This window comes from Chiloscyllium punctatum, chromosome 38 (assembly GCF_047496795.1).
Source record: "Chiloscyllium punctatum isolate Juve2018m chromosome 38, sChiPun1.3, whole genome shotgun sequence".
In the NCBI taxonomy this organism is placed as follows: Eukaryota; Metazoa; Chordata; class Chondrichthyes; order Orectolobiformes; family Hemiscylliidae; genus Chiloscyllium; species Chiloscyllium punctatum.
This window is the reverse complement of record NC_092776.1, coordinates 17,685,875-17,702,108: the sequence shown is the minus strand read 5'-3', so window position 1 is coordinate 17,702,108 and position 16,234 is coordinate 17,685,875. Positions and strand designations below refer to the sequence as shown.

Genomic DNA, 16,234 nt, shown 5'->3' with positions numbered 1-16,234 from the left:
TTCATATACTTATCCAAGTGTATTTTTAAACGCTGTAACTGTGCCCACATCCACCAGTTGTTGAGAAAGTTCATTCCACATGAGAACCATCACTGAGTAAAAATTTGTCTCTTATGTCTTTTTTAAATCTCTCTCTTCTCACCTTAAAATATGCCCCCTAGACTTGAAATTCTCCAGTCTAGGGAAAAGACACCCATCATTAACTCTATCTATAACCCTCATGACATTTTCTTGCTAAAACTATACAAAGTAGTAGTCAGAGAATGCCTTGAATATTGTGAATAGTTTTCATCCCCTTATCTAAGGCCCAAATTTCCATAGGTTATATGAGACAAAACCAAGCTAACCTGTGCGTGCGCTTTTCAACTCCAAACTACTTTCGTAATTTCTTATCGAAGCCTAATCATTTTGTCAACTCCTGTCTCCCTCAAGTATTGTCCAGCTAAATGCACAAACGCTATTCACTTGAACTGCTCCTGAAGTAGTAAATGGAACATTCTTACCATTCTACGTATAAAGATGTTTCTTCTGAATTTCTAGTTTTGCTCTTCTCTCCAAGAGGCAACATTGGGATGACCCTTATGCTTCTTTAGCTCAGTCCAAGTTGTGTTCAGGCTTTTGAGGGGATTTCACTATGAGGTCTAGCACATCTTCTCACTGTATCTTACCAAACTTGTCTCATTAACTACCTACCACGTCACTTTGGTGTCTGTCTAGTCAGACTCCAGCTTTGCATTCCCAGAACAACTTGTCACTTTGCAGATATCCCTAAAACATCAGCTGCCTTGTGTCTTCACCATCCTTAAAAGGCAGCTGCGCACCCAGAGGAGCACTGGCATATTAAAGCTGCTCTCCTCAGTCAGAGATGTATACAGAGGATGTAGGAGAAGGGTAAGGTGGCACTATGATTCTATGATAGGGACCTGGCTACTCTGGTCAAGGGTGTTGGGAAAAGTAAAGATGTTATTTTCCTGGAGTGGTAGCAGAGGAGGCCAAGTCACCAGATCCTGGCAGTCCGGTCAGAGGTCAGTGCCATCTTAATGGTCCAGGGGAACAGTCAGCAGCATTGTAAGAAGACCAATGACTTCATCCCTTGCACCAGAGTAAATGCTACATTTCTCTCTCTGCTAGCTCACTCTATCTCTGCCACTACACCCCCACCTCCCATAAAAGTTCATGCTCTGCCACTCTCACTGCTGTTAAACAGCCACCTACTCAGCCCCAGGCAGGAAATGACCATGTTGTCAGCAATTAGACACTGTGTCCATATGCAAAGGGATGAACAGGAGCGGCAGACTGATATGAGGAATACAATGGCTGTTATTGCCCAGAACTGCAGCGGTGCAGTAAATCATGGAATAATCTGGCTGACTACTGAAGAGGTGCACATATGCTAGGACCCAGCTATTGATTTTCAGGACCAAAAGCATGTTGAAGGCAGACACTCCAGATGCCCATCGCCATAGGGAGACATAGCATTGCCAAAGGCATCCAGCCAAAGGACAAACCACACACAACCTCCTCAGTAGCCTCCACTCAGAACTCTCCAGAGGTAGTCAGAATCTCCACCTTCGCCGCATGTGCTCCTTTGAACCTTAGAAGTTGCAGCCAAAAAAGCATAAACTTGTAACTGCCAAGAAAGTACTCAACATATTTGGCCTGTCCAGAAGTAAGATCCCCCAAATCGCCTGACCAAACCTTCAGGGCCAACAAGCCCACTGCTCTGCTCGCTCCTTCCATTCTAGCTGCAGAACCGGGTTTTGCCCTGAGACATAATGGGAGGAACTGGAAGAAGAAAATTTATCTACAGCATTTTGATAGCACAAGCGACAATGTACTATATGTTGCATGGCACATTTCTCTAAACGGCATTGCTCTGACATTATATTGCTCTGTATCACTAAGAGTCTATATAACCACGAATGTGACTCAGAACCCCCTTCCCACAAGGCTTTCTTCCTGTCCATGCTTTACCATATTCCCTATGAGATATTGTTGCCAATCTTCACAGCTGTAATTTTCTCTTCCCCAGCAACCTGCAGCCCCAGTCTCAAAGAGTAGCCTGCTTGAACTTGTTCCTGTGGCAGTGGACTTATTGGTCCCCCACTACCTCCCTTATTCTTAGGTTCTGTGTACAGACCTGACAGACTGCCTGTGGTCCATGTTCTTGAGTGACCTAACCTAACATCCCAAGATGAGAAGTGTACAGTCCTTTGACTGATGGCTGTACATCTCCACAACCGCGTTAGCATTACCCCCCCCCACAGACTGGCTAATGCAAAGCCATGGGACTGACCGTGACACACTACCTGGAAGCAGAGGCATGGACTTCCCTGACTGATAGTACCTCAACCGGACACCTGACCATGGCCAATCTCCTGCCCTTGATTTACTGTGCTGGGTCCCACTGATTGATGGGTGTCTCTATGGAACTTCAGAGAGCACCATTCCCTTAAGACTTTGAGAAATTACTACTTGCTCTGCATGTGCAATGTGTTTGCAGCACAAGTTCCTGGCACATGATCCAGGGGGTGATTGATGTAGCACACTGTCATATAGCAAAATGTACATGCCCTTGACTGAGGACTGCTAAGCTTGAAGGTTATGTTGCCTGTATGTGTGACTGATAATAGCAAGGCAAGGCACGGATGCTGAGAGTATGCTGGTAGGCACTGAGTGGGGGAATGCTAAAAAGCAAGCAAGCTAGCTTAAGACACAATCTAGACCAATTCATGAGCTGAATTCCTGATCATGCATTCAAACTCTCCGCATTGTAGTCTTTCTATTCTCGTTGCCTGTGTGTTTGTAATGCAAGTCTGTACTTTGTGAGCAGCCTGCAAGCTTCTCAGAGGGGTCAAATGATGGTCATGAGGGGTTCACAAATGCTGGATGCTTACTTCAAAAAGGTAGTTTAGGACCTGTGGCTGGTGCCCATGGATCATGCCCTGAGATACTGTTTGGCCCTTCACAATATTGAGGGCAAGTAAGCTATTAATTTCCCAGTCAAATTTCTTCAGTGTCAGAGAGAGACTGCCTGGAGAGGAACGGGGTTTGTTTACACTGGGAGAATCTGCCATCAAACTGAACAAACAGTGTAATGCATTAGGCTTTCAGATAGAAGAATCTGGAATTTTACTTTGGGCTCAGGGCAAACATCCATAGCTTGGAAGATAAAAGTTTTTTTTTAATTTCAGTTTTGGCTGTTTTTCAAAATTCATGGCTGAAGAAGCTGACGTATGCAACATTTGCTCCTCAAAAAGATAGTTTAGGACAGGTGAAAAAAATGTAACCTAAGTGTAAAGAGTTCAGTTTAAAATTTCCAGACCAGAGGTTTTTGATTCCAATTCCAAAAATGTCAAGTAAAGCTGAGAAAATCAAAGTTATGTGGCAAATCAAGGAAGAGGCTAACAGATTCTCATGATCGGGGAATTGAAGCCACATTTAAGTCTAAATCCACGAGAAGGGTAGAGAAGGGAATTCTCTTCAGATTTCGAGTACTGTAACAGAATGGTGCTATATATTAATGAGATTGTACGTTTATTGAGTATTTTAAAAACTTTATATCTATTACATGTAAATAGTTCAGTTTTTTTGGCTTTGCCTTCATTTCCTTTGCATAATAAACTTTTGTTTTACTGTTAAAACTGAATCTGCAGGTCATTCTTCTTGGGAATGGGTATCAGTGAAACAGGTAGGAAAAGGGATGAGACCCTGAAGGCAGAATTATAGGGACTAGGAAGGAAATTAAAAAGCAGGATCTCAAGATCAGTAAACTGACTGTGTGGAGTTTGCACGTTCTCCCTGTGTCTGCGTGGGTTTCCTCCGGGTGCTCCGGTTTCCTCCCACAGTCCAAAAATGTGCAGGTCAGGTGAATTGGCCATGCTAACAGGAATAAAAAGCACTGGGTTAATGGTAAGATTCTTGGGAGTGTAGGTGAGCAGAGAGATCTCGGTGTCTGTGTACATAGATTCCTGAAAGGTGCCACCTCGGTTGATAGGGTTGTTAAGAAGGCATATGGTACATTAGCTTTTATTGGTACAGGAGTCTTTTATTGGTAGAGGGATTGAGTTTTGGAGCCACGAGGTCATGTTCAGATGTACAAAACTCTGGTGTGGCTGCACTTAGAAATATTGACAGTTCTGGCCACCGCATTATAGCAAGGATGTGGAAGCTGTGGAAAGTGTTCAGAGGAAATTTACTAGGATGTTGCCTGGTATGGAGGGAAGGTCTTATGAGGAAAGGCTGAGGGACTTGAGGCTGTTTTCGTTAGAAAGAAGAAGGTTGAGAGGTGACTTAATTGAAACATATAAGATAATCAGAGGGTTAGATAGGGTGGACAGTGAGAGCCTTTTTCCTCAGATGGAAATGGCTAGCACGAGGGGACATAGCTTTAAAATGAAGGGTGATGATATAGGACAGATGTCAGAGGTAGTTTCTTTACTCAGAGAGTAGAGGGGGTGTTGAACACCCTGCCTGCAACAGTAGCAGACTCGCCAACTGTAAGAGCATATAAATGGTCAATGGATAAATATATGGATGAAAATGGAATAGGTTAGATGGGCTTCAGATTGGTTTCATAGGGCGGCGCAACACCGAGAGCAGAAGGGCTTGTACTGCACTGTAATGTTCTGTGTTCCATTGAAGTGAGCAGCAAGGATGATTCAAAAGCAGAATGATGTCAAAAAGACAAAGCTAAAGACATTCTAACTGAATGCACACAGCACTCCCTCTCCCCACACTTTCCCTGGAGTTCTACAGAGGGATGTACCTTAAACTCCCCCCATTTCCCCAGATAATCTAACCAACATTGCCCTGTACAGGGCAGAGGTGGAACCTATCAAAAAGGTGCAGTGTGTGTGTGTGTGTGTGTGTGTGTGTGTGTGTGTGTGTGTGTGTGTGTGTGTGTGTACGCGCTATTTGAAGTCTTACCCGACAAAGGCAGTAGCAGCAGCTGTCTTATTGATGGTGTCCAGTCCAGCTGCCCCGGAGAGGGGATGTGGGCAGTGGTAGAAGGGGGGGCAGTGCTGGATGGGGATTAGGGGCAGTGCTGGATGGGGATGGGGGATGGGCAGGGTTTGGGGGACAGTGTTGGGGCGGAGTTAGATTGTTGAGGGCGGGGGCGGTATTGGACAGGGTTGGGGGGCGGGGGGGTGTTGGACGGTTGGGGCGGGTTGCGGTGTTGGACAGTGTTTGGAGGGCGGCAGGAGGGCAGTATTGGATGGTTGGGGGCGGGGGGTCGGTGTTGGATGGGGTTGGGAGCAGAGTTGGACAGGGTTGGGGGATCGGGCGAGGGGGTGTTGGGTGGGGTGGGTTGGGGGAGCAGTGTTGGAAGGAGTTTAGTGGTAGGAGGGGGCAATGTTGGATGGGGTTGGGGGTGCGGTGTTGGAAGAGGTTGTGGGCGGGCGGGGAGGAAGACATGGGAAATGTTGTGGGTTGGGGGCAGGGGTGTGGTATTGAATGGGGTTGGGGGCGTGGTGTTGGATGGGTTGAGGCATGGTGTTGGATGGGGTTGGGGGCGGTGTTGGACAGGGTTGAGGGGTGGGGGGTGGCATTGAATGGGGTTGAGGGATGGGGGGCAGTGTTGATCGGTGTTGGGGTGCCCACGGGGGGGGGGGCTGTTGGGTGGTGTTGGACAAGGTTGGTGGGGACGGAAGGGTGGTATTGGACGGGGTTGGTGGGGCTGGAGGGGGGGTGGTATTGGATGGTTGGGGGGCGGTGTTGGACGGGGGCAGTGTTGAGTGGCGGTGTTAGACAGTTGGGGGGGCGGTGTTGGATGGAGGCGGGGGTTGATGTTGGATGGTTGGGGGGGCACGGGAGGTGGGCAGTGTTAGACGGGGGTGAGGAGCAGTGTTAGGGGGTGGTGTTGGACAGCTGGGGGGGGGGGGGGGTGCAGGAGGGCAGCAGTGTTGCCCGGGGGTGGGGGCTCATGCGCTGTGTGATTCTGCAGTTTCCTGCACAGGGAGCTGATTTAAAAGCTCTGAGCCCCAGAGGAAAGGCATTTAATCAGTTAACCGAATAATCGATTATCCGAACAAAATAGTGCTCGCCAATCTTGTTTGGATAATCGAGGTTCCCCTGTTTATGGGCCAGGTGCTGGCAGGTGGGACTAGATTGGGTTGAGATATCTGGTCCGCGTGGATGAGTTGGACCGAAGCATCTGTTTCCGTGCTATACCTCTCTAATGACTCTATATGGTGAATAGGACTAGGAACTGAATATTCAAAGATATTCAATGTTCAGTAAACTCCAATGAAGGCAGGCCCAATGTTTATAACCTCGCCTCCTCAGACCCAAACCCAATATCAATTGAATGAACCTCCTCTGAATTGCTTCTAGCATATTTATATCCTTTCTTAAATGAAATGACTGAAACTGTACACAACAATGCAAATATGATCTGCAGTGCCTGTACAGTTGTAGCAAAACATCCCGACTTTTATATTCCATTTCCTCTTAAATAATACGCTGCTTTCCTTTTGTTCCGGCCAAAGTGAACAATTTCGTATTTTCACACAACATATTCCATCTAAGCTTTTGGCAATTATTGCAGAAGGAATAGAGTTTAAAAGTATGGAAGTGTTGCTGTAACTGTACAAGGCATTAGTGAGACTACACCTGGAGTATTCATGCAATTCTGTCCACTTACTTGAGGAAGTATACAGAGGAACCTCGATTATCCGGTATTTGATTATCCAAATTTCTGAATATCTGGCAAGATCACAAGGTCCCGATGCTTGGCTAAACTATGTTCTCCAGCATTCGATTAACCGACCGAAATACTCCCCGCCTGTGTCCTTCGGATAATCAAGGTTCCTCTGTATTTGGATTGTAGGCTCAGAGGTGAATCACTAGATCGAATCCACAGAAGAGGGGTTTGTCTTATGAAGAACATATGCTGTCTAGAGTTTAGAAGAATGACAGGACATCTAAATGATGTATTTAAGACACTAAAATGGATAGATAAAGTAGATTTAGAAAGGATGTTTACTCAAGTGGGACAATCTGGAACATGAGGTCATAATTTTAGGATAAGGGGTACCAGATTTAAAACCGATGAGGAGAAACTACATGTCTCAAAAAATCATGAATCTGTGAAATTCACTACCCAATAGTGCTGTGGATGCTGGGCTTTTGAGTAAATTTCCAGAGAAGTTAGACAATTTCTTAATTAGCAATGGTTTGAAGGGTTGTGGAGAGGGGCAGGGAAGTGTCGTTGAGGCTGAGATGAGATCAGCAATTATTATATCAAACAGCTGAGGTCCCAGTTCTTATGTTGTACCTGACAGTTTTTGCCACTCTCTCAACATACCTTATTTGCTTTGCAGACCATATGTCCTCTTCACAACTTACTTTCTTAACTATCTTTAACTAAGTTTAACAACCAGGTTCTTTATCCAAGTTATTAATATAAATTGTAAATAGTTGAGGCCCCAGCACTGATCCTTTGGGACTCAACGAGTTAATAGCTTGCGAAACCAAAAGTTAACCATTTATCCCTACTCCTTGTTTTCTGTTAGCTAACCATTCTTCTATCCATATTGTTAGGTTATTCCCTATCTGATGTGCTCTTATTTTGCATTATAATATTTGTAGCAACACCTTGTCAAATGCCTTCTGGAAATCCAAGTATAACACATCCCTTTTTTCACATTGCTTGTTACTTCCTCAAAGTTCCAATAACTTAGTCAAATACAATTTTGCTTTCACAAATTAAAATAAAATACTGCAAATGCAGGAGATCTGAAATAAAAACCATAATTGCTGGAGAAATTCATCAAGTCTAGTAGCATCTGTGGAGAGAGAAACAGATTTATTCTTTCAAATCCAAAGACTTCTTTGGAACATGCCCTTTCACAAAATCATGCTGACTCTTCCGAATTGTACTGAGATTTTCTAAGTTACCTGGCACCACTCAAGAGCAGCAGAGTGTACCATTTACAAGATGTAGTTCAGAAATTCACCATGTTTCTTAAACATCACCTTCAAACACATAACCTCTAGTGACACAGGTGGTTTATACAAGAGAACACTATCAGTTGCAGGTTCCCCTCCAAGCCACTCATTATCCTGACTTGGAAATATATTCCCACTCCTTCACTATCGCAGGGTCAAAATTCTGAAATTCCCTCCTAATGACATTCCGAGTCCACCTGCATCAAAAGGACTGTGGCAATTAAAGAAGGCAGATTTCCACCACCTTCTCAAGGGCAACTAGGGATGTGTAAGGAATGCCGGCCAACAACATCCATATCCATAAAATTTACTTATGACAAATGTTAAGCTATGTTGCCTGTAGTTTCTTGAGTTATTTTTGTCTCCCCTTCCTTGAAAAGAGAATTCATATTTGTGATACTCTAACCTGATGCATCTTTCCAGAGTTTAGGGAATTTCAGAAAATTAAAACCAATGCATGTACTATTTAAGCAGCCACTTCTTTTAAAACCTTAGGATGAAGTCCATCAGGAACTGGGTGTCAGCTTTTGGTTCTATTAGTTTTCTCAGGACCTTCTCCATGGTGACTGCAATTGTTTTAAGTTTCTTCGTCCCTTTTGCCCCATGATTCTGTACCTATCACTGTATTTTGATTATGGACTAAAATGTAAATGGGACTATTTTAAAACCAAGGGCTGAGGAAGAATTGTTGCATTTTAAAAAATAAGTTACTGAAACTGATCATGTGTGATATTTACACTGGTCTCTTGTTCAAGCAGTGGGGACTATGTTTGTAGATGGCATGGATTTGTAGCAGAAAAAAGTGGAAATGGAATGAAATAGGAATGGGGCAATGGAGGAAACAAAGCGGATGAAGTACACACTGGCAGGTACAGTACAATTTATTAGCACACACAGAGGTAGTGTATAGGTGTATTCGCAGAAATGTTATTCTAATTTGTAAACTGGCATAACATGTTGACGTTAAATCCTAACTAGACAATTGGAATTTAACAGCTTGCAAGATTGGTGTTTCTTAATTCATTCTCAGATTACGGACGTTAGTGGCAATCCCAAATTGACCTTGAGAAAATGGTATTAAGCTGCTTGAACTGTTGCAGTCAGGCACAACCACAGAGTTGTTAAGGAGGGAGTTCCACGATTTTGACCCGGTGACAATGAAAGAACAGTGATAAATGTAGCATGTAAAATTTAAATTTATGGGCATGGAACTAGCACTGGGGAAAGAGGGAGCTGTATCATTGGGATAGCCTTCACTTGCACACTGATGAGACCAATGTCTAGCAACTCATAGAACTAGGACTAAATGATGGGGGGAAATAGAAATGTCAGAGGAGATTCAGAATGTTAGTGAGTAGATTTGAAAAAAATCACAGCAGACTAAAGATTTAAGCCTGTTTCTCTCTTCACAGATGCTGCCAGACCTGCTGAGTTTCTCCATCATTTTTTTTCTTTTTATTTCCAATTTCCAGCATCCACATTACAGGCACTTGCCAGGTTGTGAATGGGTTCTGTTCTTCAGTCCATTTGCAAATCGATTTGTATGCAAGTCAGAACACAATGCAGGACAACATAAAAAAATAGCAGTTCATAAGTACAGGAAATGTTCGAATGTCAGATCATTAAAATTACACCCCTGTAGAGGATCGTGTTCGTAGGTACAAGCATTTGTAAATCGGACATTTATAAACTGGGGAACCCTATATTTAGCTTTTATTAAGACATGGTCAATTTATCACATTAGTGAAAGAGGTATAACCAGAATGTGACAGGAAGGAAAGAGTGAGCAAACATATGAGTGCACCAATACATCAGAGCGGGGAAGTAGAAGTGAAAAGACAGAATTAAAGGCTCTTCAACTGACTGCATATAACATTCATGACATGATGAACTGATAACACAAACAGAAATATTTGAGCTTTAATTATTACAGAGACATGGTTGCAACATGACCAAGGCTGGAAACAATATGTTCAAGGGTATGTGACATGTTAGAAGAATAGGAAGAAAGGAAAAGAGATCAGGTAGCTCTGTTGAGCAAGATGTAGAATCAGTTTAGGTAAAGATAAGAAATAGCAAAGGAAAGAAGTCACTGGTGGGAGTAATTTGTGGGTCCGATAGCAGTAGCTATATTGTAAGACAGAGTATAAATTTATTGGGATGAAGGATTGACTGGCTAGCTGAGCGTTTATTGCCTAGCCCATAATTATCGAGAAGTGATGGTGAGCTACCTTCTTGAACCGCTGCAATGCATTTGGTGCAGGTGCACCTACCATGCTGTTAGGGAGTTCCAGGATTTTGATTAACTGACAGTGAAGGAACAGTGATAATTTCCCAAGTCAGGATGGAGTATGTCTTGGAGGGGAACTTGCAGGTGGTAGCCAGGACATATAACTACTGTCCTTCTACATAATAGAGGTTGTGTATTTAGAAGGGAGCTGTTGAACAAGGTTTGATTAGTTGCTGCAATGCATTTTGTAACTAGTACATAGTGCTGTCATTTTGCATCGGTGCTGGAGGGAGTGAATGTTTTAAGTTAGTAGGTGGTTTGCCATTTAGATGAAGACTTGTGATAAGGGTACTGCAATAATCATGGGCAATTTTCATCTTCATATAGATTGGATAAATCAAATTGGTGGAGGTAACCTTCAGGATGAGTTAGAACTTTTGGGATAGCTTCTCAGGACATTGCATTCTGTAACCAATTGGAGATAGGCTAGTTCAGATCTGATAATATATAACAAGACAGGATTAATTAATGATCTCTGCCGCAAAAGATTCTTCAAGCAAGAATTATCACAACATGATAAGTATTTCAAATAAAAACAGAAAGTTCTGGAGAAACTCTGCCAGTCTTGCAGCATCTTAGACAGAAACAGAGTTAATGTTTCAAGTCCAATATGAATCCTCTTCAGCTGTTGAAACACAGGAACAAAATCTGGGGCCATAGATTCAGATCAGATGGATTTGACAGATGGTGAGCAAATGTAGCTGCATTAAAAAAATTATTTCATTATAATTTACCACAGCAAGCTTACTAATCAGTTCTACTGTTAAGCTTTGAAAAAATCATGAATTTGTTGCATTTATGTCAACATTGCCCCGCTTTCAGCCACATAACTCTCACACCTTCTGCAATATCAATGTTCACCATCATTTAAGGAATATTATCATTTATTCCTGTTTACTGCATTCATTTTAAGAGTTTTCTATTAAGTGATTTTAAAAACTGTACTTATAGATTTATTTCAGAATTCTCCATTAACGCTCTACCTCAAAGTTAAAATTAACATTACTCAATCTGACCTAGGTTTTGTTTGCACCTACCCTGCTGGTACTGAAAATAAAGATTTGCAGAAGGAACTGTAACGAATGAAAAATCAAGTCAAAACCACCAGAAACATTCAAAGTGGCACACTGACAGTAACACAAGACACATGTACACACACCCAGTTGCATCAGAGGTTAGAACATCCTTTTTTTTTAGAAAGAGAAGTACTGTGAAATACAAAGTGTTTAATCTTACACCACTTCTCTTTTCTTGCAGTCACGGAATTAAACATGAAATTGTGCATGCTGTAAGAGAGTGCAGAGCTTTCTTCACCTGGGCTTTGTTGGCGGTTACACATTCCTCCCAGAGTCCACCTCCGGTCCAGCCGCCGCAGATGGGCTTTGCGTCTCTTAGTGACTACAAGCATGGAGGGAAATGTGAAAACAAAACACACAAAAAACAAACAGGAAAGTGTTTACAACAAAGAGATGAACATGTTGACAAAGCAATTACGAGAATCAAGACTGGAGGAAGTTTTGGAGCTGAACCTCTATAAATAATCCATTTATAGTAAAAACACCCAAAGCTGATCACGGCTACGTACTCTTGACATCTATGACTCTGTAAATTAGAAAAGGTCCAAGGTATTCCTTCAGTTTAGTAGTGCAGAATACATTCAAGAAAGCTGCATATCCCCATAACGTGTGCCCAATCTTGGCAACTATTCACTGCATAAACCAGAATTCAATGATGAGAGCTGGCTGGTAATTAATTGTAAAGGTGGGGAAGCATAGATCTGAAGCCCTTCTGTCTCATCAATAAGCTGTCCATAGTATCAAGGATTGTCTATAACAGCAACTTCATTTATTTAGGACTTTGGTGAGATAACGCCAGGAATAAAGTGCACAGGTTTGGTCTTTATAGGTGAGGATGTTAATACTAGCTTTAATGTAGAACAATTATTGTTCTCTAGGTTGGTTCCTAGATTGACAAGGTTGCCATATGAGGAGTGAGTGACTAAGATGAGCCCATATTCTAGAAGAATGAGAGATACCAAAATGGCAAGAGGCAGTTTTCCCTGGGTGGAGAGATTAGGGGTTAAATGCTAAGAATAAGGAGCCAACCATCTGAGACTAAGATAATATGGATGCCTTCACTCAAAAAATTGTGAATCTCTTGTCACAATGTAACTTCACAACTTTAGTCGCTGTTCATGGATTGAAATAATCAATAATAACTCTTTCTGGAATTAAATGTTCCTCAAGATGAAAGGGTCAAGGAGAAACAGTTATAAAGGAATTGAAAACATCATGTGAATTAACTATTTCTGGGAAGACACAACATGAAAACTCTGTCCTGGGACAGAGAAGATAACAACTGCTTTGTAATCCGCTGCCTCGTGACAAATGGGCAATTAAAACTGCCTGCAGAAGGAATGGTCTGAAGTGAAATGGTTAATTTCAGGAAAAGCTGTGTTTCAAACAGACAACTAACCCTGAATGTAACAGGGAACGGGGCGCTACCTCTGATAAGAAGACAAGCTGCAGACTTGAGGTCTCCAAAAGTGTAGTCATTGTTGAGAATGAAATAAAATAATGCATTATCAATAATGTCACACTGCAAACTTGAAAGAGAAAATTGTTTAAGAGCTAAATACCAGAACTCCACCCTCAGCAGAACTCTGAAGAACAACACTGCAGTAGGATCAAACACTGAAGACTTCCAGGGACAGGCACTATTGGTGGAATACTGGCCAGATTCCATCATTAGTCAGGTAATAGCCAGGTTGAGTTGGGAGGCTTAACTTGCTTAGTTGAGCTATCTATTTTGGTTGCTATAAGCTACAAAGATTAAATCATTCTTTCAGTACCTGACTGTCTGTGAGATTTCTTAATAAGTAGCCAAATTAAAGAAAACTTCTGGTGGTTTACCCACAACGCTTTGGAATTCTCTAACCCAGAAAGCTACGGATGCTTAATTGTTGAATATATTCAAAACTAAGATTGATAGATTTTTAATGACTAACTGTTTAAAGATAGTGGAGATGCAACAGTAAAGTGGAGTTCAGGCAGAAGATCAGCCATGATCTTATTGAACGGTACAGCAGGCTCCATGGACTCTTATATGAGAAACTATTTCTTTTTTTTATATATAACATCCTTAACATTGCAAAACACCACAAAGCATTTCACAGGGGCATTACTGGATAAGATTTGACAACGAGCTATATGATGAGATATTAGGGCAAGTTATCAAAGGCTTGTCCATAGTAGTAGGTTTGAAGGAGCTTCTTAAATGAGGACACAAGTAGTATAGAAAAAAGGTTTATGTAGGAAGTTCCAGGGAGGTACAGCCATCAATGACAGTGTGATTAAATGGGGTATGTGCAAGAATCAAAACCTGAAGGAGCAGAGATATTGGAGGCTGTAGAGTTGGAGGAGATGAAAAGAGAGAAAGGGTAACGACATAAAATGATTTGAAATTAAGAATAAACATTTTAAATTTAAATGGCTGCCTTCAGTGAGCACAAGGGTAATTGGCGAAGGAAACCTGGTGTTTATTAGAATCTATCAGTGGAATCTTAGAAATGTTGAACTTACTAGAGGGTAGAAAATGGGAAGTTTTGAGAACATCAGAGTAATTGAGCCTGAAGTAGCAAAGGAATTAATAAGTATTTTGATAACAGGTGACAACAATCAAGAGAGCTGATGGTGATCTGTAATTCTAGTGATGAAATAGAGCTAAGTGTCATCAGCATTTGTGCGAAATTCTGTAAGTAACAGTGTGTGAGCAAAAAGAGAAACAAGTGCAGAAAATTATCTGACTTGGACAATTAATGAGTTGATGCAGAGAGCTGTGCTGGCCAAGAATGAAGCTAATGATGTTTTATTCAGAGAATCCCATGAATTTGGGCATATGAATATCAAAACTTAACAAGACTAAGTTCTGTCTTTGATGATCTTGCATGAAAAGACAGTCTATCAGTCATTGTCCCAACTCATTCAAGAAGAACAATTCTAGAAAAATTCCATCAGCAGAAAGTGTCTCATGCTGATAAAACTGTATGAGCTGCTAGTCTTAGTTTAGGTCAAGTAAAAGTAGAAAATCCAAAGGTGTGGGAAGCATACCAGCGCTTTGGTGCAGTAGACTGGTGATTCCTTCAGTGCATAACAAGACGCTAAACACTCAATGCCGTGGGAATTTACCTCATGCTTTCAGGCTTCTATGAGCTAACCTACATAGGATGGTTCTATATAAAATGGTGAGGAAGGGGATACATTGTTCATAAAATCCCACTGATGTGAAGTAGAACTGAACAAAAGCTGCAGTCTCAAGATGTATCTAAAGTTGGTGACTGGCTGGAGTACGCATTAGGCTGTGGCCTATTGTGACCAATCTCCTTCTGTTCAGTACATTCTCAAATACAGCAACAGGAGTTATTGTGCAGAAGGCATGCTCTGTCAGTCATACTGGCTCTCTGGTTAATAGGCTGACAAGATTACTTACCAATTGCCATGAAAATACTGGCAGAAACATAAAAGCAGCAGAGTCAAAACTGACACAGGCTTTAGCTTCGAGATGCAACTTGTCACTAGACCATCAAACTGGTTTTAGAAATACATGACAAATCTCAAATTTGCAGATCTCACAGAAATTCATAAATGTATTTTAAGGAGATCACAAGGAGATAGTAACAGACCTTAGCAGAAATGGAGAGCTGAAATGGAAAGTCTCTGAACCAGTGAAAATACAATCTTTTTCGTAGAATCCCAAAGACTGTTCCCAGCATGTCAGTTTTTATAATTTTGACATTTAGTCACTCATCCATAAGCCATATTTCTGAGGTTTTAGTAAACCAGCAGTGAGCAAATCGAATAATACTGTCACTGGTATTCCTCTCATAGGTGAAACTACAAATAGTGGTCACACAAAGATTGGCTTCTTAGAGAAAGAGCACATGCAACTGCACTAAAAAAGCTAAGGGAGCCACTCCAATCACCTACACACTGAAAAAAAATAAATTATAGAATGCACTGGTGGTGTGGCTGCATTTATTGCCCAACCTTGGTTACCCTAGGCATTCTTGAATTGCTCTATTCCTTTTAGTGACATTGCTCTCACAATTCTGTTTGATAATGAATTCCAGAATCTTAATGCAATGCTTGTAGTAGATGTCCAAGATAAAACAATGTATGAATTTGAGTTAGATTTGGAGGTGGTGATGTTCCAGTGTGTTTACTCTTTTATCTTCATTTGTTTGAAGAAGTCAGGTGAGTAGAGGTAGCCATGGGGGAAAAGTGAACGGGCTCTTCAACAGGCTGAACTGCTTATTTCTGCTTTGATGTCTTATGATTAAGTGAGAGACTGGAAATGAGGACCAGTACTGTACCAAGGATGCTACCCAGGCTCATGGCATATCTCTCCCCACAATATCTGTGCTAGGATCTTACTCTGACTCAGTGCTTTCAAAACAAAAGCTAAGAGTCCAGCAAGTTATTTATTTTCTGTTGATACTATCGGTTTTCAGTGCTAACTGCTCACTTCTGTTTAATCAAACCAAACATTTCTCCAGTCCAGATATCACAAGCAGTTTTATTTTTAGTAATGACAATGAGACTACAAATAAGTAATAGCTGTTTTAACACTCTGAGTAACAACTACCTTACATCATTGTGAAACATCCACACAGTCTCAGCCTAACAATTTTGGAGACACAATAGGAAAACTGGAGCCACTTTGTATATTGGACTGGGTGAACAGATTATAAACATGAAACAAAAGGTTACTGCACATGCTAAAAGCTCAAGGTGTTGGGGTAAGAGATTAGCATGGATATAGGATTAACTAACTACCAGGAAACGAGTTAGATAAATGGGTCATTTTCAGATTTGCAAACTGCATAGAGTGAACTGTCACAGACATCAGCACTAAAGCCTCAACAACTTTTACTTTGTATTAGTAACTTGAATGAAGAGGCAGACTGCACTGTAGCCAAATTTGCAGATGATA

General features: G+C 41.7%; 1 protein-coding gene across 2 annotated transcripts in view; it reads right to left on the bottom strand.

Moving 5' to 3' along the window:
* sh3pxd2aa (SH3 and PX domains 2Aa) overlaps positions 1-16,234 on the bottom strand; it is a 309,383-nt gene that overhangs the window by 58,943 nt on the left and 234,206 nt on the right. Inside the window, exon 9 of one of the 2 annotated variants that reach the window (XM_072557306.1) lies at positions 11,558-11,641. The exons of the other annotated variant lie outside the window; for it this stretch is intronic. Within the exon in view, the coding sequence (XP_072413407.1) occupies positions 11,558-11,641 (84 nt within the window). The remainder of the gene's footprint in view (positions 1-11,557; positions 11,642-16,234) is intronic. 2 annotated transcript variants of the gene reach the window in all.